The sequence below is a fragment of the Peromyscus eremicus genome, chromosome 3 (assembly GCF_949786415.1).
Source record: "Peromyscus eremicus chromosome 3, PerEre_H2_v1, whole genome shotgun sequence".
Classification (NCBI taxonomy): domain Eukaryota; kingdom Metazoa; phylum Chordata; class Mammalia; order Rodentia; family Cricetidae; genus Peromyscus; species Peromyscus eremicus.
The window spans coordinates 135,833,855-135,861,608 of NC_081418.1; the positions used below are offsets into that span (position 1 = coordinate 135,833,855).

At 46.3% G+C, this 27,754-nt stretch overlaps 1 protein-coding gene across 3 annotated transcripts in view; it reads left to right on the forward strand.

Moving 5' to 3' along the window:
* Window positions 1-27,754, forward strand: part of Ano2 (anoctamin 2) — a 333,798-nt gene that overhangs the window by 85,858 nt on the left and 220,186 nt on the right. For all 3 annotated transcript variants that reach the window (XM_059258640.1, XM_059258638.1, XM_059258639.1), the window contains exons 5-9: window positions 2,722-2,776; window positions 5,337-5,388; window positions 16,718-16,773; window positions 17,992-18,033; window positions 25,464-25,528. In XM_059258640.1, the coding sequence (XP_059114623.1) occupies window positions 2,722-2,776; window positions 5,337-5,388; window positions 16,718-16,773; window positions 17,992-18,033; window positions 25,464-25,528 (270 nt within the window). The remainder of the gene's footprint in view (window positions 1-2,721; window positions 2,777-5,336; window positions 5,389-16,717; window positions 16,774-17,991; window positions 18,034-25,463; window positions 25,529-27,754) is intronic.

A 27,754-nucleotide genomic window follows, 5' to 3' on the forward strand; every position in this document is an offset into this window, starting at 1 on the left:
TGGGTAGGCACATAGGGGAGGGTGGGGGAGGATCTCCCATGCCATTCCATGCCCGTTCCTTGAGGCTTGGGAAATGATGACCCTGGGACCTAGGAGCCAGGTGGAGGAAGTAGCTGTCCTGGGAAAATAGTTCCCACACCTGTGACTGGCCTTTATCTGTGAAGTCATTGGAAACAGCCCTGGACATTCATCCAGGGAAATCTATCTGCTTCTTGGCCACTGTAGAGGATGGATGGGGAGCCAGAGGACAGCCCGGTGTGAACTGTGGAACTCTGTGAGAAGCAAAGTGCTCACCTTGTAGGGAAGCCCCTCTGCCAAATTTATCTGATGAAACCAAGAGAATGTGGAAGAAGGTTCTGGATTTGTGGATACCCATTGCCTACTCGCACTTTCCTTGATTCGGTGGAAATGTTAACCCCACCCAGGAAGTGTAAATAGAAATCTCTCTATGGGAATGGCCATTTGGGAAACTTCTAGAAGGGATGACTCTGGTAGGGACATGGGAAATGAAAGATGCAGCTGTGAGGCATAAGCCATGAACTAGGAGCTCACGTGAGAACCTGTCGCTCTGGGGGTTGTGTGTGTGATAAGAACTGAGTGAATCAGGCAAAGAAGGAACGTCAAGGCCCAAGAAGACAGGAAGAGCCTTCGTTTTTAGAAGCAGTATTTCTGTGTTCATTAGAGAATGCCTCCCACCATCTCTCCACAATTGATAACAATTCTATGAATGTGAATATGCTGGTTCATAGCAAATTCCCATCCCCCTTTGTGACCTTTTCCTGCAAAGAGGAAACCAAAGTTCCTCAGCCCAGGGTCATGCAGATGTAAGTGGCACAGTAAGGACTAGCATGGCACCCCTTTCTCATACATGTGTATAATATAGTTTGATCATATATACTGCTCTTTTTCATATCGTATCTTCCTCCCATTCCTACTGAACCCTTTCTTCTTCTTTAGTACTTCCATGTCTTTCTTGCTTTTGTGACCCACTGAGTTTACATGACTATGGATTGAAGGTTATAAATAGAGCATGGAAACTATCCAGTAGCTGTACCACTGAAGAAAATGACTCCCCTTCTTCCAGTAGCTATTGACTGTTGATGGCTCCTCAAGAAGGGGGAGACTTCCAAAGCCCCTCCCCTATCTATGACAAAGTGTTGAGGGGTCCAGTCTTGTGCAGGTAACTACAGGGTCTGTGATTTCACGAGTGCAGTGTCGTGTCTGTAGGATTACTCCTCCTACCTCTCCTGTAGTTCTTACACTATTTCTTCCTCTTCAGCCATAGTCTCTGAGCCTCGGAGGGGGTGATGTAGATGTTCTGTATAGGGGTCAGCATTCAACAACCACCTAACTCTCAACACTTTTTTTTTTTAACCAGTTATGAGTCTCCACATTTACATCCACTTGCTGCAAAAAGAAGCTTTTCTGACCAAAACTTTGAGTGCCTTTAGTCTTGTGTATGAACAAATATTTAGAAGGTAGTTTGTCAACATGTCCACTTAGCAAAGGGACAGTAGTAGATTCTCCCTAGGGCCTATGCCCTTTTTTTGCCATGAGCTTTTGGCTAGGTTACAATACCAGGCATAGAGTTCCTCTCAAACCCAGTGAGAAAGTGATTGGTTGTCTCTGTGACAATCATGCCACTGTTTCACATCTTGCTTGACAGATCAGTGTATCACACAGGGTCCCCAGCTGGTGAACCTGCTACTCTTCTTGTCTCTGGCTTTTTCCATGCTTCCTCCTCCTAGGCCTTCATTCATGAGGATGCTGGCCTCTGATCAGCTGTCGCCCACACACTGCCCTTTGTTTCACTTCTGCTATCCTTTAAGGCCAGTTAATAACCAGTTTCTTTTCTAGAAATTTCTATGCTTCTCAATCAGAAGTCTGAGCTCTGTCTTTGACCTTGAATAACCATAGTCTACACAGCATATGCTTCACTTGACATTGGTCACTGGGACACATGTGACTGGTGACTCCCAGGAGCATAAGGAGAAGGTCCAGTAATCTGTGTCCTCAGCAAGGACATTGACACAGAGAACACTCCAAAGTTGCTGTGGAACTTTGTATTTGATGTTTTGAGACAGATTTTTGCTATGCAGCCCAGGCTACCCTGGAACTCTAGATCCCTCTGCCTTTCAAGTGCCTGGATTCATGGGTGCTTTTTTTTTTTGTTCAATGTATGAACACTCACAGGCCTTTCATGAATGAGTTTGGTATCTACCGATGGAAGGATAGTGAGAATACAAAATGGAATTTTGAAAGACAAATAGTTATAATCCCCATACCCCTAAACCAGGCTCTTTTAAAAAAATTATTTTCACTGTGTTTGTCCAGATGTGGGTATACTTCTCAGCTGCTTTAATTTTGAAAACTTATCATGGCATATTTTCTACCACAAACTTTCTATTTATAAACTTTTCATATTTACAATTTTCAATGCCTTCATGACAATCTTGCATATCAATTTTGAAGCTGAATAAATGTACTGGATATTTTTATAACATTTTTCTTCTGCTCATGTATTTTCATTGTCAACAATTTCTACAAGGAGTTTTCAGAATTCCTGGGTCAAAAGAAGCATCCATGTTGTGTGTCTGAGTGTGTGAGAACTTCCACGTCTTGCCGTGTTGCTTCCTCAGGGTTTGTCCTGGGCTGTGGGGCCAGTGGTGTCAGGGTAGGGTAGTGAAATGAGTTCACTGTTCACTTTCTTGGATTCTCTAGGTACAACATCCAGGAAAAGGACACCTTCTTTGACAACGCCACACGGAGCCGCATTGTAAGTAAAGGGTATACTGGGTTAGTAAGGGCTTTTGGGAAAGGCTGGATTTGTGGTTAGCAGGGCATTTCCTTTCCCTCCCTGCTATCTCTCATCATTACTTGCCTGCAGTTGCCTAGCAACTCCAGCTGTAAGGTATCGAAGAACTTCCCCATCCCAGTGGTACAAGAAAGAGCAAATAAGTTTACTTGCTAAGGTTTGAGAGGGGTGTTGCTGCTTATGAACTCTCCATGCAGAGCTTTCTTAGAATCATGGAATGAGGGACTGTCAGAGATGGTAGAACTTGAAACCAGTTAAGGTGACCCCCTTAACTTACAGCTAAAGAAACCAAGGCTCCGAGAAGCAATACATCAGACATAATCATATAGATTGTTAGCATCTATATTTACATAGATACTATACGTAGTTCTATCTCTCTCTATATATTAGAACAGGACTAGAAGTTGTCCTGATTGCTGGGATAGTGTGCCTTTTATGAAAATTTTCTCTTTCAACTTCCATGGCAAGGACTCATGTGATTTTATTTCACAAAAATGCTAATTATCCAGTTTGCCCTATAATAAAACAGAGCCAACATTCCTGACTATAGCCTGCCCTCCTTCTATCCCTCCCTTCCTCCCTCCTTCCTTCCCTCCCTCTCTCCTTCCCTTTTCCTTCCTCTACCCTTTCTTTCCTTTCATACCAAAGATTTTATTTGTGGTGGATGTTTGATTCTAATAAAAATCTATGTCTGGCCTCTGTTCCTGTGGCCCCATCTCCAGCCACATAGTATCTTCATTTACCCATCAGTCATTTCTCTACCATTCCTGAGAACACACAGCCTGTTGGCCGAGGAAGGCAAGAGGGAGCAGAACTTACCACCTTGTGGGAAGTGCAGAAGCAATAGTTCTTAGGAAAGAACTTATATTTCCAGTGCTGAATAGATAAGGGAGAGTGACTTAGAAGGACTTCCCGGCCACCTGGGTCATATGGATGGTAAGAAGGGTCAGGGAGCAGGCAAAATTATTTCCAAGACACATAGACAAATGGCCTTTACTCTTGCTTTCAAAATGTACAGGAAACCATCTCTGGCCCCTACATGTCATGTTTTAGGAAGAATTAAAAATGAGCATATGATTTCTTTTCCCTTCCTATGGAAAGGGGTGTAAACTTCCTGTTTTCTTTGATGCTATTATAAGTCAATTAATTCTCAACATGACTTGGCTCCCACACTGTGGGGGGAGTTAGAGAGTATGGAGATTAACTGATCATGGCAAAGGGCTTGTAAAATAATACAATGCCTTATAAATGCTGTTCCTAATTATTATTACTATTGAATTACTGCTGTATTAGAAGCAGAATTAAACACTCTTGAGCCCCGATCTGCTGGAAGTTATTTATTTACCACTCCCTCTAGGTCTGCGGCTGGAATAGAAGAGTGTGAATAATGAAAATGAAACACATCTCTCACTCATCCCTTCTTCTAGAAGCTTCCTTTTCTATGCTCTGCCTTTTTCTCAGTCTACCCCAAACTATGAGAAGGACAAAAAAAGAGCCTCGAGTTTCATCCTGACCACCCTGGCCTTTTGACTGATGTCTCATTTGCATGCATCTGTGACTGTTTTCTGTCCCCTCCCCTTCTTCGTCGGCCCAGCCATTTACTCCCTTCTCTCAGATAGGATACCCTTGCTTGGCCAGGCTGAGGCTTGGGACCCATCAGGAAGTCATTAGATGGCCCTCAGTGAGCCACCTGTATCTTAGGGTTCTCTGCCAGGAACACCCCTCCATGTGAGAGGCAGCCTCCACAGTCCGATGGTGCAAGAGTTCTCTGGAGCTTTTAGGCTTGTGGGACTCGAACTGCCACCGAGCAGGAGGCCCACAGACTCCCACTTCTGCTGTAGGAGGAAGCTGCTGTGATCCGGCAGGGTGCGAACTCAGGAACAGTTTGGGCAAATGAGAATGCGGGGATAGGCGGTGCGCTTCCGCACTAAGCACTGCCACGTTCGTGGTCTTCCGGAGACTTCCTAGTTCTCTGTCAGGGTGCTCTTCACAGAGGAGCAGAACCTCCGATGTGGGCTCAGGCCCCTCTACATCTGACCGCATGCCCGGTGCTGTCCCAGCATTCCCTCCGGCTCTCCTAGTTAGCATGTGCCTCTGACTAGTGGAATAAGCAGGTCTGGCAAGGGAGCCCCACCTTCCCTGAGGCTCCCAGACAAAAGAAGAGAAGTTTGTCTGGGAGACAAACCCCACCACTTCCTCCCTGGCCCTCAGGAGGGCTGTGTGTTGTAGGCTGCCTCTGGTTTCCCTCCCTTCTCTCACTGCAGCCAATTTATAGCTCTTTATTGATTCATTTTTGTTTCGGGGTGGGAAGGAATGAGGGGTGCGTGTGAGGGGTTAAATTCTTTGCTTCCTCAAAATACTCAAGCTTGAATGGGTTTGACAAGTAGGCCATGAGCTCCGCACATGCTTGGCGCCCCCTCCCTCCAAATGAGGCCTGTGCCTCTGTCCCAGCCAGCCTGCCTCACAGGGTGGTGACGCACATGGTCCAGGCGTTCACAGCCCTGCTGTCCTTCCCTTTTAGGTACATGAGATTCTGAAGCGCACAGCCTGTTCTCGAGCCAACAACACGATGGGTAAGGAACCCTCCAGCGCGGTGGTCCATGAGGCGGCGAGGGGCTGGGGGCGGCCCTGTCAACACCTTCCTTCGTGGGCAACAGGGAGGGCAGCGGACCCACGCCCCCCAAGCAGGGCTGCTTCAGCTTAGACTGAGCAGCCAGTCTGGGCTGGGGAGCAGAGGCGCCTATAATACACGGCATGTCTGGGGTGCTCCCGGGCTGTTGAAACCTCTCCCGGACGTCTAGTTCATGATGGTTGAAGGTTCCTTCCTCTTTCTAGTACTGTGTACATCTCTCACTGGAGCTGGATCGTTCAGGTGCAGTTTCTTGTCCTGCTTTGCTTTTGATTGCGGAGATAAACACCATGACCAAAAGCAACTTGGGCAGGAAGAGGGAAGCTAGGCCAGGGAAGGTGGGCCAGGAGCTCAACACAGGAACCCGGAGGCAGGAACGGAAGCAGAGTCCGGGAAACTGCTCACTGTTTCACTCCATGTGACGTATTCAGCTGCTTTTCATATACAGCCTAGGTTTACCTGCCCAGGGATGACACCGCCCACAGTGGGCTTAGCCCTCCCACATCAATTAACAATTAAGAAAATGCCTCTTACAGACGACACAGGCGACACTGCTGGAGGCAGTTCCTTAGTTGAGGTCCTCTCTTCCCAGGTGACTCTAGCTTGTGTTAAGTTGACCAAACTAACCAGCATACAATAGTTTCAACTACAGCCCATTTTCATTTACTGTTTTTAGGAAGAAAAATATCTTAGAGGTCTTAGGTGGGTTTAATCCATTCATTTTCTGCATGAAGAAACTACTTCCTCCCCAGGACAGAGTGAATGACTAATACAAGACTATTCAGTAAGGGGCTGTGAGGTCCAAATGTGCTTCTCGTCAGCCCAGCATTCTCTCCACTGGAACTAGTGGAATCCAATCACCTTGAGATATGTTTTTCAAATATGAGTGTTTCTGTACCCTTGGATAAGGAGCCTCAGCATTTCAGAGTACACACACTAAAGCAGGCAGTCTGGTGATAATGGATCGTTCAGAGATGCATATTGTGGCAGAGGTAAAAACCTCTCCAACTTTATACTCGTTCCCAGATCAAGTGACCGGCCCACTGATTCTCCTATATGCTCTCTCTTTGGGGTTCTTACCAACCAACCTTGTTCTCTTTCTTGCTCATTCTTTACACTCATGGCTTTGATTCGTAGACAGTGAGCCCTGGAGGTGTGTAGAAACCATTGTTTATGACCCTCTGCTCCTATGCATCCAGCTTTCTACTCTGTGCATTCCACTCAGTTGACTTTATCTAATGAATTAATTTTAAAAATGCCAAGCTTATTAGTCCCATAGCGATCGCTAGTGAGTTTCTGACTGTGTTCACAGACGGTGACTTAACCTTTCTACAGCCCAGCTTCTTTTGTGTGGGATGGAGATCATAAACGTATCTTTCAGAGTTTTTGTAAAGATTAAACAGGCAACTGTGAGTTTGCTTTATAAACTGGAAAGTCTTTAAAAGCTGGGGCTTTGGGAAGGGATAATCCCCAGGATTATTGGAAGGTCACAGGAAGCTGCCTGCTTCAACTGATTCTGTTTTCTTTTGCCTTTTAGGATTTAGTGTGTGTGTGTGTGTGTGTGTGTGTGTGTGTGGTCTCAAAGTCAAACATCGTTAGGATTTTATGGTTGCCTGGTAGCGTTCAAAATTTTACTTCCCTCTGAGACATTCAAAAAAACATCTCCTTTGAGGACCTGTTGTGTGTCAAAAGATGCTACAGAAGCCGAGGAATGCCAAGATGAATTTGACCTATTGTGTACCCTTCAGGGGCTCCTGGTGAAGACACTCAGCCAGTTGTGTAAATAGGTAATTCTGAGATAATGCTTCAGGTGCTGTAATAGTCACATACACAAGGAAACAGGAGCACCAAGCAGGAAGCAATTACCTTTCAGTGTCAACAGAAATTATCCAGCATCAATTTCGTGGCTCCTGGAGACAGTGGTGTGCCAGGAAAGATCACCAGTTACAAATGGCACTGGGAACACAGGAGACTTGTCCAGGGCTGCATGTTGAGTTAGAGTTGTTTCAAGTGGACCCAGAACTTGGCCGTCCTTGCTCTGATCTAGTCCTACTACCTTTGAAATGCTGTGAGCCAGTGGTGGGGTCTGGGTGAGTCTGAGGGCCAGTTAATGGCCCTGTAGATGCTGCTGACACCCTTGCTTTGTACAGAGGGACAGTTGAACTGGGCTTCTCAGCAGAGGAGGACTCGGAAGGCTGTCCTCAAGTGACTTGACTTCTGCCTTTGGAGATCTTTGACCAACTTATGAATCTCCCTGGTGGATCAGAAACAAGGAAGAACGTGACGGGGTCAGAAACAGCAAAGGATACAACACTGTGAAGCTTGGCGATAACATGGACCTTTGAGCCAGGAGATGTGTTTAGATTTTCTTGCCTATCTCTCTGGTTTCATAAGAGCTGAAGGAAAAAACACAAATAGGTAGAAGGGACAGAAGTTCTCCAGAGAACTGCTGTCTTATAAGTGGAGGAGAAAAAGAGAGGGCAGGGTTGGATTTGGTATTGCAGGCACACCCTTCCCCGACCTGGATCTGGCCTTGGGTCTGGCCTTCTGTATGGTCCTTAGACTTGTGATCCACGTACAATGCTTTAGTATCGTTCTCATTGCACTTAACTGCAAAATGAGACAACGGAAGTGGCGGTGCGGATAACAGCAAAATGAGACAACGGAAGTGGCGGTGCAGATAACAGCAGGGCTGCCGTCCCCCCACTCAGTCTCATCACTTCCTCTCTTTGTAGACAACACATTTTTATTGATGCCGGCTTTTGGAAAGCACCAGCCTCTATATAAGCTGCATGTACTGATTTATTTATATTTCTGCCTTGTTCCATGACATTTCTGAAGTGGCTTACAAGGAAAACAATAAAACAAGCCTAATATAAATAATAAATTAAAAAAATAAGAATCAGGAAAAAAACACAAATTAAAATTGAATGTCTAAACTGGGAGAAAAAAAAAACAATATAAATATCCAAACCATAAGGCTCTTGAGCTTCTGCAGTTGTGTTCTAAACTTAAGCCTGAGCAAAGGGAAAGGGGCCTATGCTCAGTCTCATGGCTGTCCCTGCCGGCAGCCACATCCTTTGGGGTAGAAATCTTTCCCAAACCAATCACAGAAGTCCTTCCTTTCTTACTGCGCCATTTGTTCCTCCATCTAAGTACTAAGCATGGCTGGTTCTGCTGGATTTCCGGCATCAGATGAATGGGGGTGCTCAGGTGATGTGGCCGTAGACTCCAGCAGGTATGCTGCAGGTGAATGCATGTGCAAGCATGCAACTGGATGGCCACTGATGAAGGAAGAATGCATCCGTGTGTGTGTGTGTGTGTGTGTGTGTGTGTGTGTGTGAGAGAGAGAGAGAGAGAGAGAGAGAGAGAGAGAGAGAGAGAAAGAGAGAAAGAGAGAAAGAGTATATGTGAGTATGTGAGAGAGTATGTATGAGTGTGTGAGTGTAAGTGTATGTTGTGTGAGTGAGTATATGTGAGTGTGTGTGTGAGAGAGAGTGTATGTGAGTATGTGTGTGTGAGTATGTGAATGTGAGTATGTAAGAGTGTGTTTGAGTGTGTGTGTGTGTGTGTGTGTGTGTGTGTGTGTGTGTGTGTGTATGTGTGTGTTTCCTCCTGGATTATCAAAGGCTCTTTGGGCTCATTTCTTGAGTTCTTGACCTGGTGACCTCCCTCCTCACGCTGTGCTGTTACAGTTTTCCTGTGCCGTTTGGGAGACAGGCAAACAAGCACCTTAAAATTCTGGTAAAGAGAAATTGAAGGAGGGGTTGCTGCCAGGATCCTGCTGTGGATAGAGCAGGCATCATCAGGGGAGTAGGTTTTATGAGCTCTGTGTTAGCTGTTTATAGATAGTTATCTTTGCTTCTGGGTGTTCTGTGGTGGGAGCTAAGCAGGTAGGAGATCTCTGAACCAATAAGGCATTTATTATAGCCAAAATTCATGTGTATAGTAGAATGTTTTCCCAAGAACATTCCTATCTTTAGCTCTTTTGGCCCATTAGACCCCCATGAGAAGCAGGTCCAACCAGTGTTACCTAATTCCATAACATAATTGCTGACGAGCACACTGTGGCAGATTTAGGGCCAGGGTGAGTGACAGCTTCCTTGGCTCTTCTCTAGTGTTCTGTAAGTCAGTCAATTGACAGTGGAAGTTATCAGGAAAGGTTTCCCAGAGGACTCGGAAGATGAACCTTTCATTCATTCAAAAACCATTCGAGACTTACTGGGTGTCATTCAAATTCTAGAGCTGGATAATATAGTAGCAAGTGAAACAGAAACAAATTTTTCTTTGCAGGGAGTTGACATTCTAGTGAAGGGAGATGGAAAATAAGCCAATAAACAAAATGGACTCGTCATGCAGGACATGCATTTAAATGGAAGAGTAAATAAAGAAAGGGTCTGGAGATGGGGTGTTTCAAATGAGATGCAGAGAGGGACTTCCGGAGGAGGGGTAATGAGTAAGCATGGGGCTGCCTAGGAGAAGTGATTCGTGAAAGGAGAGCAGGTAAGACAGGGAACAGATGCAGCAATTGCGGAGTCAGCCAGTGTCCTGGCGGCAGGCGTGCCACATACAGGACCATCCAGGGAAGGCATCGAACCACCATTCACAGAAGCCCAGGGTGGAAATTGTAAGGTACCAGGAGTGACGCAGCAATCTGAAACTCACAGTGCCAGAGCTGTCTACCTCTCTAGACCTATAAAGGGGCAGAAGCCCTTGGGTCGTAGAGGAATGTCCTTATGCAGGTGACTGGACAGAAGGCCAGGAGTCTCAAGCCTTTCCCCTCCCTCTGAGGGGTGGGAAGCAGGAGGAGACCACGGACTATGTCGGTCTACTCCTATCAGCTGGGGCAGGGTGGAGATGTGTCGAGAAGGGGAACTGGATGGTAGGTATGTACCTGGCATGGATGGAATAGTGGGTCCCTCTGGTTCTGGGATGAACAAACTGGGAAACTGGAGCAAGTCACAACCCCTCCCTGGCCTGTTTCTGGCCCACCAGGCAACGGGAATTCTGTAGCATTGCTGAAACCCCTAGCTCTGACGTGTACTAGAACCTGTGATTCTAAAGGGCCATGTGGTCTCCTTTACATACAAGACGATGAGGCCAGAGGAGAAACTCACCATTCTACAAATGTGCAAAGGAGTCAGGGCGCCAGTCAGGACCTGGGCTCCAGGACACCTACAGACCTCAGAACGGGTGGGAGTGGACAGTTATAGGAAAAGGGATGCCAACTTGCAGGATTCAAATTAGTCTGTGAGGGTAATTAGAAGAAGTCTGTCCTCCTGGATTAGCTCTTTGAAACATGACCTCAGGATATGGTGGCCGTGCACTTCCATGGCATCAGAGCCGCCTGCTGTCCCGGTTACAATTCCAGTCACCAGATTCCGTAGGTGATGCTCTGAAATCTGCAGGGACAAAGCGTTAGGATGTGCGCTGTCACTATCTACTCGGGTGATTCCCAGGAGCCCCAAGGTCAGCTAGAGAAAACGAGAAGGACACAGGTACAGCAGGGCGGACTGTTACAGGCGTCTTAATGACATTTAGGAACGTGGGGAGCATTACAGAAGGCTCTGCCTCGTGGTCCTCAGAAATACCCGAGGGTAACCACGCCTGCCTATAAAGAGCCCACTTCTTGTCATTTTCTAAACTGCATCATAGGAGCATGCGGAAATGAATGTACAATGCTAGTTCCCTCTCCTTGCCTTTGATTCTCCCCTCTTTGGAGAGGGTTGAAATTAGTATCCAAAAGGCAAAACAGGAGTATCTGACCTTGAGAAACTGAGGGCGTGGTGTCCACGGAGGCCAGAAGAGGGCATTGAGTCTTCTCAAGTTAGAGTTATAGACAGTTATCAGTCACTTGGTGTGGGTCCTGAAACTGAACTGGGGTCCTCTGCAGCAGCAACGACAACTCTTGGCCACTGAGCGATCTCTCCAGCCCCTGCACATTGACATCCTAGGTTCCTCCCATCAGCCCCCTGGAAAGGGAGCATCTCAGCTTCTCCTTAGTTTCCACCCCGCAAGCGAGAGATTACGGGCTAATGTACACACTCTTCAGAGATGAACACTATTTACAAGCTAGGCTCTGCCTAGTGGGAGAAGCATGTGAGCGGTCACACTCTTGGCCGAGCCCCACCATGCCTTTCTAATCATTGTCACATTTCCCAAGGTCAGCTGCCAGGGCCCTGGACGTGTGCTCCGTCATGCAATGCTTTTAAAGCATGCTTATCCGTGGAGAGAAACCCTAGCCTTCTTGACCATATCACAGGACAAACACCTTTCTTGCTCCTTCATATGGAAGTTATTATTGCCTTTCTGTGGATAGAAAATTACAGATTGATGGAGGTACGTTTTCATGGACATTTGGTGTCAGAGCATTGAAATGAATGTATGCTCTGGGCATCTCCCCTCCTGCTCAGGAGACGATGTCTTAATTATTTTGACCGGAGCCAGACCACGGTGTGTGTTGTAAACATCTGGTTTATCATTCATCCAGCTGAACTGGTTTCTATTTTGTTAGAAGAAAAGGTTTGGGATTAAAGACATTTAAGTAATTAAGCACACGTCAAGACAATTTGGTGATGGGTAAATATAGTCTCTGTTAAATGTGCCGTCTGGGGGCTCTGGTTTAGATTTATGTCCGGCTGGAGTATAGGGATGAAAGCAGAATGCTGGGCTGAGCGGGCCCTGTTGTGGAGGGAATTAAAACCAAATGGGTTTTCAGGAGGACAGCACCATTCCTCTAAGTACCTGTCCCAGAGGATGAAAGTTTCCTTTGAGTTTGGCCCGCAGGGAGCAGAGCTGTGCTCCCTGCCACCCAGCAGCACTTGTAGGTTTAATGAGACTCTCTCTGGGAGGCGGACCATAAAGTCCTGCACTTTGTTCTCACTTCGTGTCTGCGGAGCCAAAGGCAAGGCTCGGGCTTTGGATGCGCGTGTTCAGTTAGCCGTGGCAGGAGCCTGAGTCTATTCTGGTCCTGGTCTTTAACTTTGAGGCTTCTGGGTGTAAAGGGGCCATGATGCTGGGCTGGTCTCCCAGGCTGTTTAAAGTGTGACCCATGCTGTGTGATGAGGAATCAGTGCCTTTCCCTTTGGGGGTTAGAGTTCTAAGCAACAGGTATGCAGCTGCTGGAGGTGTGAAGGAGAGATGGGGCTGGTGACTTTGGGGATCAGCTTATGTGGGACCCCAGACTCTATGCCTTGCTTGAATTGAGGCTTTGCTTTTCTTTAGGGACTAGAGAGAAATGAAAGAAAATATCCTTGGAGATTTCTGCTTCTCCATGGCCTTCATTCTGGGAGGAAGAAGAAGACAAAAGCTTGCCTTCTCTCTCTCTCTCTCTCTCTCTCTCTCTCTCTCTCTCTCTCTCTCTCTCTTCCCTGCCCCCACTGTGCCTAATACGGTGAAGGAAGAGTATACATGTGATCCTGAAGAAGAAAGCGTTGCCACTGTGGCCACATGAATGGTGGATGATGGAACCAATTAGCCCGTTTTTGTTGTAAAGGAAGGAAAAAAAAAATCAAAAATTTTCAAAGCAGGGATTCTTTCTCTTTTTGAGAAACGTTTGATTATTTTCTTTTCCTTTCAAACTGATTTCCATGCTTGTTTGGGGTAGAGTCTTGGTTTCTGAAGTCTGGGAGTGAAAGAAGAGGCTTGTGCGGCCCTACTTCAGTAGGGTAGCTGTAGTTGTGCAGTTACTTTTTGGCTTGCCTCCCCTCCCCTCCTCCCTTCTTCCATGAGTCCTCCCTCCTCCCTTCTTCTATGAGGCCTCCCTCCTCCCTTCTTCCATGAGTCCTCCCTCCTCCCTTCTTCTATGAGGCCTCCCTCCTCCCTTCTTCTATGAGTCCTCCCTCCTCCCTTCTTCTATGAGTCCTCCCTCCTCCCTTCTTCTATGAGTCCTCCCTCCTTCCTTGCCCCCAACAGCACTGATTGGGATCACCCATGTGCTACCACCTAGGTGTCCTATGGGAGGTGCCCAGCTACGGGTAACAGAGAAACATTCAATTACATCATTTGGGAGCCCTGTATCTAAGTCAGAATAACTCAGAATTCATAACCCTGACGTCGTCTTCGCTCCAAGGCAAAAGACCATTCGCCTGGACTTCCTGTCTTAGGAGGCAGACTAATCAACTGGGGTCTAGAGTTTCCTCATCAGGAGAGCTTGCCAAACAAGGCACTGAGGAGGGTATGTGTGTGCTGGTGGGGGGTGGGGCGCTTGCTAACTACAAGAGATACTGAGTAAGTGCAGCCAAGGGCTGACGGCTTTTCAACGGTCACCCTTCAGTGTCGGGACAGTGAACTAGGTGCAGTCAGCCCCCTCTGAGCCGTGCATGTTACAGGCTGCGGAAGACCCGGGACAACAGGAAGCCTGTGTCCTGGGAGGGGATGAGCCGTAGGTGGAGTTGTGTATAGAGCTTTAGATGAGATGGAAATGGGTGGACAGCGCAGCCCCCAGGGCACTGAGATCTTTTGAGGACAGGCCATTTGAGCTCAGATTGTCAGTCTGTCAGTGTCTGTCAGTCAGACACACTGTGCTGAGAAGCTGAGATTGAGCAGGAGAGCCAAGGAAAGTGAAACACCTGCTTCCCCCTCCCGCCATGAAGTGTTAATACTGTCTTTGGGGTATATATAGCTGCTATGGCAACTGTGGGGTGTGAATGAGGTCATTCTTGGGGTGTGGTCATGCTGGGGATCCTACCTACCCGTGACGCTTCAGCCTCTATCCATGCCGACAGCATGTTTGTAGCTTTGAAATACCAGCTCACCCCCACTGCCCCACCTCCGTTCTCCTCCCTTTGATTACTGTGGGATGGCTTCATATTGCTGTGGTTAGGGCTCTTGAACTGATTAATGATGCTCTGACTGAAACTGTAGTCTTCTGAGCAAAACAAATCTGTAGCTTGTCCACCTCGGCACCCCTCCCCCATCTGCACCCCTCCTCCTCGGCACCCCTCCCCCATCTGCACCCCTCCTCTCAGCACCTCTTGACCCCCAAAGTTATTTCTCATGTTTTACATTAATCCCACAGAGGAAACTTGAAATTGCAAGAGGATCGCTAGCTCTTGAAGGCATCCGCACACTCAGCTTTCAAATCCCTGGAGGTAGCCATGTCTACTGAGCATCTGCGGGGCCTGAGGGGCATGGTATATGTGGCACACTAGAATTGTGATGAATCTTGGCAAGGCTCGAGAATTAAGGACTGATGGGAAAGAGAGGACTGTTTGAAATCCTCTTTGGTGTCTGAATGTGTGGGTGTGGCTGGACACATGAGGTAGAAAATGATGAATTTTAATGCGGTGATGCCTAGATCTGTGTGTGTCCCAGCCTCATGGTGCATGCAGAGCCAATAACAACACAGACCACTCAGCATCTGGGCATCATGCTGTTTTCCTCTGAACTCCATAATTTTGACTCACTGCTGTCCACTACCTCTCTGCAAAGAATGGTTCAGGAATGAAAGTGTATGCAAGGTCAAAGAGAAATTACTGGGTACCAGAAACTTCCGTTTCTTTCTCTCTGAGATTGAATGTGGACTCTAGCATGCAGGATCTTAGTACTCTGAGTTGGCAAGATACAATTTCTCCTACCTGGAAGCTGGTGACCCAGGTCAGCTCATCCTAACCAGAACATACAGACTACTTTATAGCCTCAATAAAAGCAAGAATGAAACAAGCAAATAACTGTGTCCTTACGTGAGCAGAAGCTCTCTTCTGTCGGTGTATCAGAGTTAGAGAGAGAGCAGCATCCATCCAGTCAGCATTTGCTCTGGCCAAGAGGCATGAAGTACGGTTAGGAGTAAACAACAAGTCCCTGTGTAGTTTGCTGGCTGGCTTTCCTTTCTTTCTTTCTTTCTTTCTTTCTTTCTTTCTTTCTTTCTTTCTTTCTTTCTTTCTTTCTTTCTTTCTTTCTTTCATCTTCCTTCCTTCCTTCCTCCTTCCTTCCTTTCTTTCTTTCTTTCTTTCTTTCTTTCTTTCTTTCTTTCTTTCTTTCTTTTTAAATCTCAGGGCATCTTTGCCTTTTAAAATGTTGGCACTTGCTGTGAGACTGAGTCTGCTAGTAATGTCAGAACAGGCACCCATAAAGTCTCACCAACTGCCTAATCATGAGCAGGACAAGGACAACACCAATAGACATGGCAAAGTGAATGGGGGGAAGCCCACAAGGCCTCAACTCTGCACAAAGAACTACAGACAACTGAGGAAGGAGGGTGTGAGGTATAGTCCTCCCCAGGGAAGAGCACACCAGTTGGTTATCCAATACCAGATAGTCCGCCCTGAAAACATGCATTCGAGTAACATTATACAGACTGAGAAGGCTGTACTTAGGAATATATATGTATATACATGTGGATATATGTATGTAACAAAATTAACAAAGAGACCATAAATTTGAAAGTGTAAAGTGAAGCAAATGGAGAGGTTTAGAGGGAAGAAAGGGGGAATGATGTAATTATATTATAATCTCAAAAATAAAATAAATAATAAATTATTGGGGGCATTCAAGAGATTTTATTTAGATGGTTTTTATTAACCAGATTTTATTGTACTAGAGTTAAAACTGAGAAATATATAGAGTACAAGAAGGCATAAGCATATATTCTATCAGCCAAAGGGATGACATCATGATGTGCCACAAACCCCCTTTATGTATCCATGAAAGAGTTAGTGTAAAGGACAAATAATGGCAGTGACATTACAGTATGCTCACAACCTTGTCACCATTAACATTCCACAGTATGAGGGCCATGGAAGAGTCAGAGGTCTCCCAGTGATCCCTAAACCTTATTTTGAGACCTGCTGTGCAGAGTATCTCCCATCTCAGGGCTATTACAGTCTGGGTAGGCAGGCCAGTCACCGTAACAACAAACTCCTGTGAAGAGACTGGAAGGTAGGATGGGAAACATTGACATCAACTTTAATTTATCATGGTCAAAGTCGTCCATCAGAACACATCTATGCTGATATGGAACACAGAGGGTCCCAAATGATGCTTGTGGCCGTATGGTGTGGAGGACATTGGGCTAGAGTAAGCAGTATGAGAGGACAGAAGGGATGTGAAGGTTCAGACAGTATATTAATGTGAAAATGTCACTGGGATTTGGGAATGGACAACATTTCCCTTATACTAAAAACTAAGCTTGAGGAAGGGCCTGCAGAGTGGAGGGATATAGAGGAGAATGCAATGATTCACAGCTAGGAGCACATGAGAGTTTAATATTTATGGAAATATGGTTTGAGAAGGCCCTACATTAGCATTCTTATTCTCATCTTCTTTCTCTGTAGGTATTAATTCTCTGATAGCAAACAATATCTATGAGGCTGCCTACCCACTTCATGATGTAAGTACTCTCTCTTCATGTCCCTTTCCCATTCCTTGCTTTCTCTTCTCTCTCCCTCCCCCTCTCCTTCCTTCCTTCCTTCCTTCCTTCCTTCCTTCCTTCTTTTCTTTCTTTCTTTCTTTCTTTCTTTCTTTCTTTCTTTCTTTCTTTCTTTCTTTCTTTCCCTTTTTGATACAGGGTCTCACTCTGTGACCTCAAACTCACGAGCCTCTTAACTCAGCTTCTGAGAGCTGGGATTACAGGTGTGTGCCATGGCTGCCTGTAAATACTATTTTTATCACCATGTTCTTTCTAATCTTCCAAAAGTTGAAGCCACAGGTCTTGGCGTAGGTGAATATATGGCAAAATGAGGCAGGAGTGAACTCTGAGACTGAAACGCCTTTGCCAACCCTGAAACCTTCTCATTGCTGAAGGTAACACGTGGTTCAGTTTTTGCCAAGGGTCTCAAACTGTCCTCCCAGTCATTTTCACAGATGGCAAGAGGTGTTGGCTTTTGTCCAAGCTTTCCTTGACACCTTATCTTTGTTTTTGGCAACAGTGTGAAAATACAGATGTTGTATATGGTTGATTAAAAGTATGCGTGGCTGGGTTGTTAATGAAGGCAGGTGGATAGCCATGGAAGAAACCTCAGAGGCTTGGGTAATACACAGGCAGGAAGCACTCCTTGCCTGGGAGTAACCTTCTTCCCAATATACAATGCAATCATTTTTCAAGACAACTTGTGAAGAATTAGAACTGAATACCTCTTGGCTTCACCATCATCCAACATCTGTCACGCAATGCAGCCACAGGAGTCCAATTAACAGGCCTTCCAAGTTCTGACATCTTTGCTGTGGAGCATATAAAGCTAAGTCCTGCCAGTGGTGGACATGGGATGACATTTTACTTCATATCCTAACCCATTGACAGGTGCAGACCCTACCATTGCATGGGTTAAGAGTAGTAACCTGGGCTCATATCTAAGGTACAGGAGGGGGGCATTTTCTGTGAGAAGCTATCCTAATTAAACACTGCAAGGTGACGACTAAGAAATCTAATATTGGCTCCTGACCATGCAATGTTTCTGACTTTCCTTAAATAGAAATGAAAGAAAGGGATGGCATTAGAAAATTAAAAAAAAAAAAAAAAAAAGAAAAGAAAAAAAAGAAAATCCTCTCTCATTTGGCATTGGTTTGGGTGATTTCGTTGGCTTTATCGAGTATTTCTTTTTCCCTGCAGGGTGAATATGATAGTCCAGGGGATGACATGAATGACAGGAAGGTAAGCCTCTTTTGTGCTGCACTGAGGACCTTGGGTGTGTAAAACCATGGCTGGGTGTGGAACTGGCTGCAGGTGTCATAAGTGTTCCATTTACACATCTAATTTTAACGGTTTTCTCATCACAAAATCTTTATCCTACCCTTCAAAGACAAGAGCACCAACTGAGCGGCACTGACTGTCAAACTTCCTTAAAGTACAGATGTGAACACCTTGGCAGAGACTGAACACATTACCCAAGGTCACACTGCCCTAGGGAGAAGCGCTTAGAATCCCCTTGCCTCTGGTGTCCCTGACAAACATGTGTGATTATCCGTGGGTATCCATTATGGGTTCTTTTGGGTCATCTTTATGACATTTTCCTGTCCTATAGGCAGGCAAGCAGAGTAAAGCCGCTCCTAAATTACAAAGGGGAATGCTGAGGGAGAAGGAAGCTCCAGCAGGCTGCACATGAGAGGGAGCTAGGAACCAGAGGACGGTTAGGAGAAGGATGATGTTTCCTTCAGAGGGACCACTCCAGTGGTGGCCACAGCTCCTGACCATATGATACGTTGCCAAGCTCCCTGCGATGATGCTTGTTTTGTTGGCTGGTACTCTGGCCCCACGGGGTCATCCAGGTATATGCAATAAAGGATGGTTCCAGCCTCTTTGGTAAGGATAGGTCTATCAGTTGCTCATGGCATCCTGTTGCCCAGCCTCCGGTGGGCGGCTCTAATGTCCAAAGTTGGGGGGAGGGGGAGGGAGGGATGAGGAATCGAAGCTCAAGAGATTCCTTCCCCCCAACCCTGTTGTCTGGAAAACCACTCATGCCCCACGTCGCCTTCTTTTTATCCTGCCTATTAGTCCCTGTTATGAAGTGTTAAGTATTAAAAACATAAAAGGTCTTTTCCAGAAATACTGCTGTGATTGCTTACACATGTCCCCACTCTGCCTGCCTGGGGAATCTGCTGTAGTATTGTGATGTCTCAACCTCATCTGTTTCCTATCTGATGCTAATAGCCTCAGTGTTTAATTTCCTGAAAAGTCCCGCATCACATTTAAAGGAAAAGGCGGAAGCGATCCCCCTCCCCATCTCACCTCTCTCAGCCGACCGTTTTCTGCCCTCCTACACTCTGATTTCCATGCCTCTCCCCTTTAAATGGTCATTACTAGTCATTGCCTGCCCGAGAAACTGCCTGCTGGATGGTGAGGACTTTAGCCTATCAAGGAGTATCACAGAGTCCAGGGATACACAGTTAACTCAGGGAAATCCAGACGGCCCTCTGCTATGGGCACTTGTACAGAGAAGCAAAGTGCAGTCTGTCCAAATAAATGTGTATTTGTTTCTGGAGTAAGATTGTATTGTTAACACGATACTATTATTATAAATACATTAGCCCATGCTCAGGCTAGTGTAAGGGTGATAGCACATCCTCCTGCTGGCAGAAGGCTGTGAGAGTCAGTGAGAGACCTGCTAGGTAGAGTGGTATCTCGCCAGGTAATTCCAGTGCTGATGGCATGATGCTGCTCACAGGTAAACAAGTGTCTCTAACGACAAGAGGTCCCCTCTGTATGGTTTTCGCTTCAGTTTGCTGGCCAGTTCTGTCACTTTTACTTTTCTCTTCCTGGGCATGGGTAGAGAAGAGAACTTTGCCATGCTGTGAGATAGACGAAACCCTAGTGGAAAATAAAAGCTTTTTTTTTTTTTCCTGACCACCTAGAAGGAAACTGACCCCCAGTGAGGACAGGACACTGGCTGCAATGTCTACGATGATTTTGGAGTCATGACTAAAACTGTGGCCACCAGACCACAAGGGATTCTTACTCCACAGGCATGACTGATGTGCAGGGGAGCCTACAAAATCCTAGAGCAAGGCTTAAACTTTACCCTCAGACCCCTTTTGCTTTGGAAATTTTTTTCCACGAACCAGGATATGTAGGTATATAAAATAGGTGTATGAGTCAACATTCATTGCTAATAAATCATCAGTTTAATTTGAATCAGTTTTTTGGTATACATACAGTTTTTACATTGTCCCAGTTCTGAGAAAACCCAGAAGCTTGTCCTTAGATTCCCTCACTAACGCTTTTGAAAACATTTCTAATGAGATTGCATTTGTCATCTTCAGAAATAACGTGAGAGAACAGTTTCTTTTAAGTACCCCAATACTCGGTGTTTGAAATGTAGAAAACTATTTGTCTATTACCTCAAGTCAACTGTCAGGACCTGAGATATTTCTCAGGCAAAGATGGCTGGAGACTGAGGCACATGGAGCTTGGCTCATAGGAGGAAAAACAATCACTTTTTTATTTATAATTTATTAAAAACAAAAGCACATTTGTTTGCTAGCAAAATGGATGCTTCTATTTATTTTTGCACAAAAAGTTAAGTGTTGGATGAATATTGATACAGAGGACATAGACCATCCTCAACATTTTTCAGAGTTGATTGACACATTGATTTTTAAAATTGCCAGTGCTGAGAATGCCATTATGCATAAATATGTAGTGCAAAATGGGAGAAGTCTGTTTAGGACTGTCTCCAAAATTGTTGGAAATTCTGTCCTAATCCCAAACCAAATTTCCAATTTAGTGATTTTTTTTTTTAAAAAAATCAAAGTCAGCAACTCCAACAGCAAATTTTAAAACCAAACTTTCTAACAAGACACATTTATTCCAAAGATACAATAATTTGATATTGAGTGAGTGAGGGATGATGGGAAAATAAATACAGTCTTTATTTTCCATAATGAAACTATTATGCTTCTGAAGGAGCAGAAGACGTGTGTACAGCAAAACACTGCGGTTCATAACATGCATAGTCTCAAATTCGAGCTGAGGGGTTTTAGGCAGTGTTTGTTGGTGGTGTATGGTACAATGGTGTGCATGGTGCAGGGCATATTGTTCAGAATTGAGGCTACAGTGACGCGGTTCTAGTGCGCACCTCCAGAAACACAGCAGATTCGTTACACGTTCTGTTCTGTGTGTGTTTGGAGTCTTTTACCTAATGTGATCACCACACTTAGTTAAGATGCTTCATATGGGGTCATGACCCATTGTTTGGGAAGCTGTGTCCTTGGGAAGAACAAACATAGGAAGTTCTCCTCATACACCCAAGGATTCCCTTGGTTTTGTGAAATTCAAATAATTGTCCTCTGATATGGCTGTGAGGAGCATCTTGGCCAGGTTAAGGAAAAGGCTTTGCTGCCTTTGCGCTGGAGGATGTAGAACAGCCTTGGGTGTTGTGGAGTGGGATGGCTTCTTCTCTGGGGGCCTTTGAAGATGATTTGAAACTGTAACCCAAAATGGCCACCCTGCCCTGGATGCTTCCCTTCACTCAGGCTTTCCTTGTAATTTGTGCCCGTTCCCACGATCTCCCCAAGGCTCGGCTCCTGCCAGGCTGACTTCAGGGGACCCTAGAGGCCCTGGAGAGTAAGGAACTCCCCCTTCTCCAGCTTGCCTCCTGTACTGCTGCAGAAGAGATGACTCAGCCCCAGGTAGGGGCTGGCAGTCTCTCCCTCCCTTCCTGGAGGGCAATTAAGTGGAGATTTCTTGCCTCTGGAGTACAGGAGGGGTTTCCTGCCTTCCTAGAAGCCAGGGCAGCAGGACCAGGGAGCAGTCTGGGCCTGCACAGATCCCTCTGGCTTCCAGCTACTGCTTCTTTTCACATTCGTTAGAGCGACCCCCTTTCCCAGAGGGTCCCAGAAAAGTGACTGTCCCCCTCTTCTGAGGGCTGCCTGGCTTGTGGGAACCCACCTTTGAGGAGGAAAGGACCCTAGGTGCAATTCGGGAACGTGAGTTTTCCCCAGTGTTTTGGAAGCCCTTGGTTCTGGGTTTTCTGCCTTTTCAGGTGGCCCTCTTCTCTAGCGGACAGGTAGTAAACGGACCACTCCAAAGGGTGTGATTAGAACCAAGCCTGCGCTTTCAAAGTGTCTATACAGGACGGCCCTTTGGCTTGGGGGTGTCCACTTGAGGATTAACTGCCGGGGTGTCCAGACTGTGTGTTAGCGGAGGAGAGGGTGAGGCCCAGAGAGTTTGGCAGATGTTCCAGTGGGTCACCGAGAATCTGTTGGTGGAGTCTAGTCTCCTCTATTCAGGCTGGATCCTGTCCCATGATTGCTTCTGGGCTATCTGCTACTGGTCACTTTCTGCCCATCTTGGGAACATCTAGCTGATCACCAAGGAACATGCAACTTCAGGGTGGACCATGAGTCCCAACACAATGACATTCTGGAGCATTGCAAAGGATTGTCACCCCTGATTTTTTTTTTTCAGTAGAGGCCCACTGTCAGATGTGAAGCCCCTTGGGTTGGGGGAGCTGAATATACTGTTTATGTGCCTTAATATGTCAGAAAGGGCAGTCTCCAGGGGTGGTTGTTCCCTGTTACAAAGGCTTGGGGTCAAACACTTGTGCCTGAATCACATCCGAGAACATAGCAGAAGGTCCCTTCCTTTAATAAAGAGCTGCAGCCTCTGGTTTAATGTGCAGATTTGACCAGTTGGTGGAGAGAGAACACGGTATAGCATTACGTGAGGAAATAGATTAAGAGCTGCATTAGAAGGTTCTAGGCTCTGTATGTTTAAAGAAACTGATACAAGTTACCATGGTTGTCTGCCTGCCCTTTACTAATAGCATGCTTACCCTCATGGGGCTGAGACTACAAGGCATGTCTCCCTTGGGGACCACGGAACCTGCAGTTTATCATGGCTCACTTTTGTGTATATGAATGAATGTTCTTGAGGGAGGAGATCTGGAGCAGTCTTCTCCTTTCCTGTCTCCCATGCAGGTGATTGAAGTGTATGTGAGTAGCCAGGGTACCTGCAGCCAAGATGGTGCTGTAGTGATGCTTGCCTCAGTGTCCCTCCGACCCCTTAGATTAAGATCAGGCAGCATTCTTAGCACCTGCTATGGGAATGATCTCCTGTGTGTGGAGGATGCTTCCTTGAGTAGGGGACTTTGGAAGCATCTGATCACAGGACCAGATTCCAGGCAGAAGTGAAGCTTCTGCCCTGGCCTGTCTCTGTGGTCTCTGACTGGGGTTCTACTGGCTTCTTGGAGCATTTTTAGTTTTTCCCTTTGGAACAAGTAGCAAAAATATGTTCTCGGGCTCCAGTATGAGCTGGACTCACAACTTAGGTAGGAATTTTCTCTGAAGATCAGAGCCTACGTGATGGACAGTGACATCCTAGTTATTGTCAAGGGAACTCAATTCATCCTACCTTCTGACGCAAGCTAGACTCCTTCGGGGACATAAGTGATGTCTCTGTAACAACAAGGTGCTGAGAGCCCAAGCTTTGCTCTTGGGAGCTCAGGGCAGTAGAATCACCCTTAGAAGGAGAAGAGGAAATGCATTAACAATAGCAGAAGTAAACTCAGAGGCCATTACCCTTGAATGAGCAGTGTCAGGGCTTGGGAGTTCAGACCTCTTTTGAAGGCCCCTTTGTGTCTGAGTGTCCCCTCCCCCACTTTTAAACTATAACTGCTGGTGTACCTTGTTTCATCAGACTGCATGGTTTCTGGTTGTGTTTTACATTTTCTGGGAGATGCTATGACAATAAAAGTCTATAGCCTTTAAGTAGGATTGTTAGTTCTGATTTCAGCTTGAGGATAGTGTCTTTAAAGGACCACAGGTAAAAGGCTTGTTGCCAAGCTGGTGTCCCGCAGGCAAAGGCTCTTTAGAGTACAGGTCCCTCCTTGGAAGAGTTCCTTGGGAGTTCTGTGTGATGTGTGAAGAGTATAAAAACTACAATACAGAGATGGTTTTGTCGGGCAGTTCTAGACTTACATTTGATTAAGCACCAGTATCTGGCAGCATGGCTGTCTGTGTGAGGGCTAATGTTAGTTCATTACTAAATTACCGGATTTATTGATAGGGGACTGGTGAAGCTTATTAGCCAGGGATTTGAAACTGAACTGCTTGGAGATGTGGCTTGCTTTTGCTGGAGTTGCTGCCCACCACCCAGGTGCCTGAGGTATTTGGTGTAGTTATTTCCTCCCTACGTCTTTTGTGGGCAGTCCACTCAGATTTGGTTCCTCCTACCTTGAAACCTCTCATGTGAAGGTAATTAGTGACCGCCAAGTTACAGACTTCAATGGCCACTTTTCCATTCTCATCTGACCCATTAGAACCTTTCTTCTCTTAGCTACACCCTGTGCTCCTCTTCCTCACCACTGCCTGATCCTTTAGACTCTTCACAGTTTCTTCACCAACCCCTGGTCCTTTAACCCTGATGGTGTCTGGGTCTATACTCAGTTTTTATTCTTTGGCGATGTGATGACTTGGTGGCATATCTCTTCTTTCTAATAACTAACACATTTGCTTCCCCAGCCTGGACTGTCCTTTACACTCAGATATCTATACCTGGCTGCTTATTTAACATCCCTGAGGATACCCAAAAAGCATCTCAAATTAACACATCCTAAAGTAAACTCTGGTGTCTGCCTCTATAACTCTGTTCTTTCTACAGTCCTCCCATTTCAGTAAATGCATCATGGTTACTCAAGTGCTCAGGCCAAGTTCTCATCCCCCACCCTGCATCTAATTCAGTCACAAATCAATATGCAAAGTCACATATCTCTCATCACACATATGAGTATAGCCATCATCTCTCCCCTGGACCATCCCACCAAGAGCCTCCATGTTTCCCTGCTCTTCAGTCTTTTCTCCATATAATAACTAGAATGAACCTTCTGCAATCTAAGTTAGTCTGTTTCTCCCCTCAGCAGCAAGTTGCCCAGGGTTTTCCTTCAAAATCCAGAGCTTTCATCATAGCCTTTAGCACCAAATCTGGTACCTTCTGCAAGTCACCTAATATCAGTCTCCCGGTGTTTCCTCTGTCCCTATCCCAGGCTAGTCCACAGATACCTCAGAGACTCTGCACAGGGAAAGTGGGTATTCTCCACATTTGATGTTGCCTCTTCAAAGAGGCACCCTCTCTCTATCCATCCCACCTAAAACAGCATCCTGCCCCTATCCCACATTATGTCATCCACACCTTGATTTATTTTAATGGCATTTATGAATCTTATATATTTATAGTTGTCTGCCCACATCAGGTACAAGCACCATGGCAACAGTGATTTTAATGGGTTTATTGCAGCATCTAGAGTCTGGACAGTGCCTGGAATATAGGCAACATTCAGTGAATACTTGTTAAGTGGGTGAACAATGAGTGTCAGGACTCATGCTGGGCCAGGCAAGCTGGGATAAGGGTGATTGATGCTTATTATGTACCTGAGTGTTTCTAGATGTGTGTAGGTGATTTCTATTATTCGGGGAAGGAGAAGACAGTTTCTGTAGCTTTCTGCCTTTGGATATACCTATGTGGACAACTCATGAGATTTCTAGAAGTTGGGCCTTGGGGATAACATTTTGACTTTACATTGAACAAAATGAGGTGAACAGTTGCCCACTCCACTGCTAATCTGTCTTCCTTTTCTTTTTCTTGCTTAGCTGCTGTATCAGGAATGGGCACGCTATGGAGTGTTTTATAAATTTCAACCCATTGACCTCATCAGGTGAGTGTGGGAGGGAACTTTTTGGGATTGCTTAAGATGCAAATCCTAACCAATACACCATCCACCATCTTGGCCCCTGGCAGTCTGCTGTTCAAGTAGGGGGACCTGCTCTTCCAGGTTATGTGCCTTTGCTCTGGTGCTTATGGTTGGGGAAGTAGTGCTGGGATATGCTGGAGGATGGAAGGGGAAGAAGATAGTACAGGTTGATGTTCTAAGACTTCCGTCGTTAGGTGACCATCACGCTCTCAATTGCTCCACCAGCTCTTTGGGAATAACAGAGAATGGTCTCTCTTGTTCTTTTCCAAGGGAAGGCCTGGGATGGAATAGAACCTCGGGTGGTACCCAAGTGGCTGCAATGCTGTGCAGGGGGAGGAAAGAGCTGACAAATCACACAAGGGATCAATTGATGGGCTTGGAAGAGACTGAGGACTATCCACAGTTTTTCTAACTATAGGAAGCCTGGGTCCGGGAATCCGTCTCTTCATTTGACACCTTGGAAATTTCCCAAGCTCCTATAAAACATCAATGAAGGACCCTTTAAAGAACTTACTAGAATGCAGTGAGTCTGGCTAGCTTAAAATAGTTAAAGACTCCAGATTCTAGATTTCTAGAGTCTAGAAACTTGTTGTTCACCGTCAGCCTTCTTCCAGGATAGAATGTCAGGAGGCAGCATTGGAGGACCAAAGCTACTATTTCTTTGAGACATTTTTTTCCCCCTCCTTGGCTTTCAAGATTCTGAGAGGTTGAACTGAGGGATCTGTTAGCTAACTTGGTAGGAGGCTATCATTTAGAAAAAATGGAAGGCTTTAGCTTACAGACCGAAATAATGGCCTTCCTATCGCATGGGCCCTTGTGGTGGTTTTAATGATCTACTTATCAAGCTTGCAGACACAGAGAGTGTTCCTGGTCCACTGCCCTGGTTTGGGGAAGGGGCAGCTGCCAAAAGGATTGAGCCCATGGGAGGAATTCCAGCCTGAGGAGAAGGAAAGCAGCATGGGGCCAGAGTTTGGGCAGGTTCATCTCCTGGCACTACCTTGTGTGAGCCCTCCCAAGGAACTGGGAGAAGCAGGTGTTCCTTCCAGATGAATCATTAACTGAAATGCCTGGGCCTGGGAGCAGGGGTGGGGGTGACTATGACCGAGACTCCTCACCCAGCAGCTCTGTTTCCTGGCTGCCTTTTCATAGCATGGGCCACCTAGACTGTTCCTGGGGCCACACCAAGTCTGCTTCTTCCATTCGGAGCAGGCTTTGATCTCTTTCTCTTGGCATCTCAAGCGGCCACCCACCTCTGTCGCCTGTTTTGTCTGACTACCCATTTGTTTTTAAAAGTATGAGTGAAAAACAAAAATCCTCCCTTCCAGAAAGCCCTGTCTTTCCCCCAGAGGCTTCAGGTGATTTGCCTGCCAGTTAAATGGGAAATGACTCCAATACGTACTGAGGTTTGGCTAACCACAACAGCCTCATCTGCAGGGCAAGAATCACCCTTGGGGCAGAGTCCTGCTCCCGGGCTGCCAGATTTAGAGAGCTCAGCTCTGTCTAGACTGGGCACTGGGAACTGGAGCAGAGTTGGAGACTGTCCTCAGGACGGACAGCCTTGGTGGGAACGGGAGGAAGGCTGAGCCTGGAGGTGCTGAGAAGTTCAGATAAACACTCTGTAGTGTATGGGGGGAGTGAGCAGGCAGCTGCCTAGCCTGTGGCCTGAGGACTTCGCATCTCAGGGAAATGCTGGAAAGTGAAGGCTTGATTGGCCTCAGGGAAGGAAGGTGTTGGGAGAGGGAAGGGGCAGGCTCTCTAGGAGCCACAAGCAGATACTCAGAGAGCTCGTACAGAGAAAACTAAGGTGAAACATGTGGGAAGCAGCCCTTTCCCTCTGTGAACTCCACAATGACCCCTCCCCACCACTCGCTCTTCTCAAAGGAGTCTTCATTTATCCAATTCTCAAAGGCCTCTGCTTCTTCTTTACTACCCAAAGCCCCAGGACTTCCCTTATCCCTGCCACCCTGCTGTTTTCCTCCTCTCCTTCTTCTTTTTTGTTTTGTTAAGACAGGGTTTCTCTATGTAGCCCTGGCTGTCCTGGAACTCACTCTGTAGACCATGCTGGTCTGGAACTCAGAGATCCACCTGCCTCTGCCTCCTGAGTGCTGGGATTAAAGGTGTGAGCCACCACACCCGGCTTCCCTTTTGCTAATCTTAAAGGTACCTGTTTAGCATGATTTCTCTCTCCTG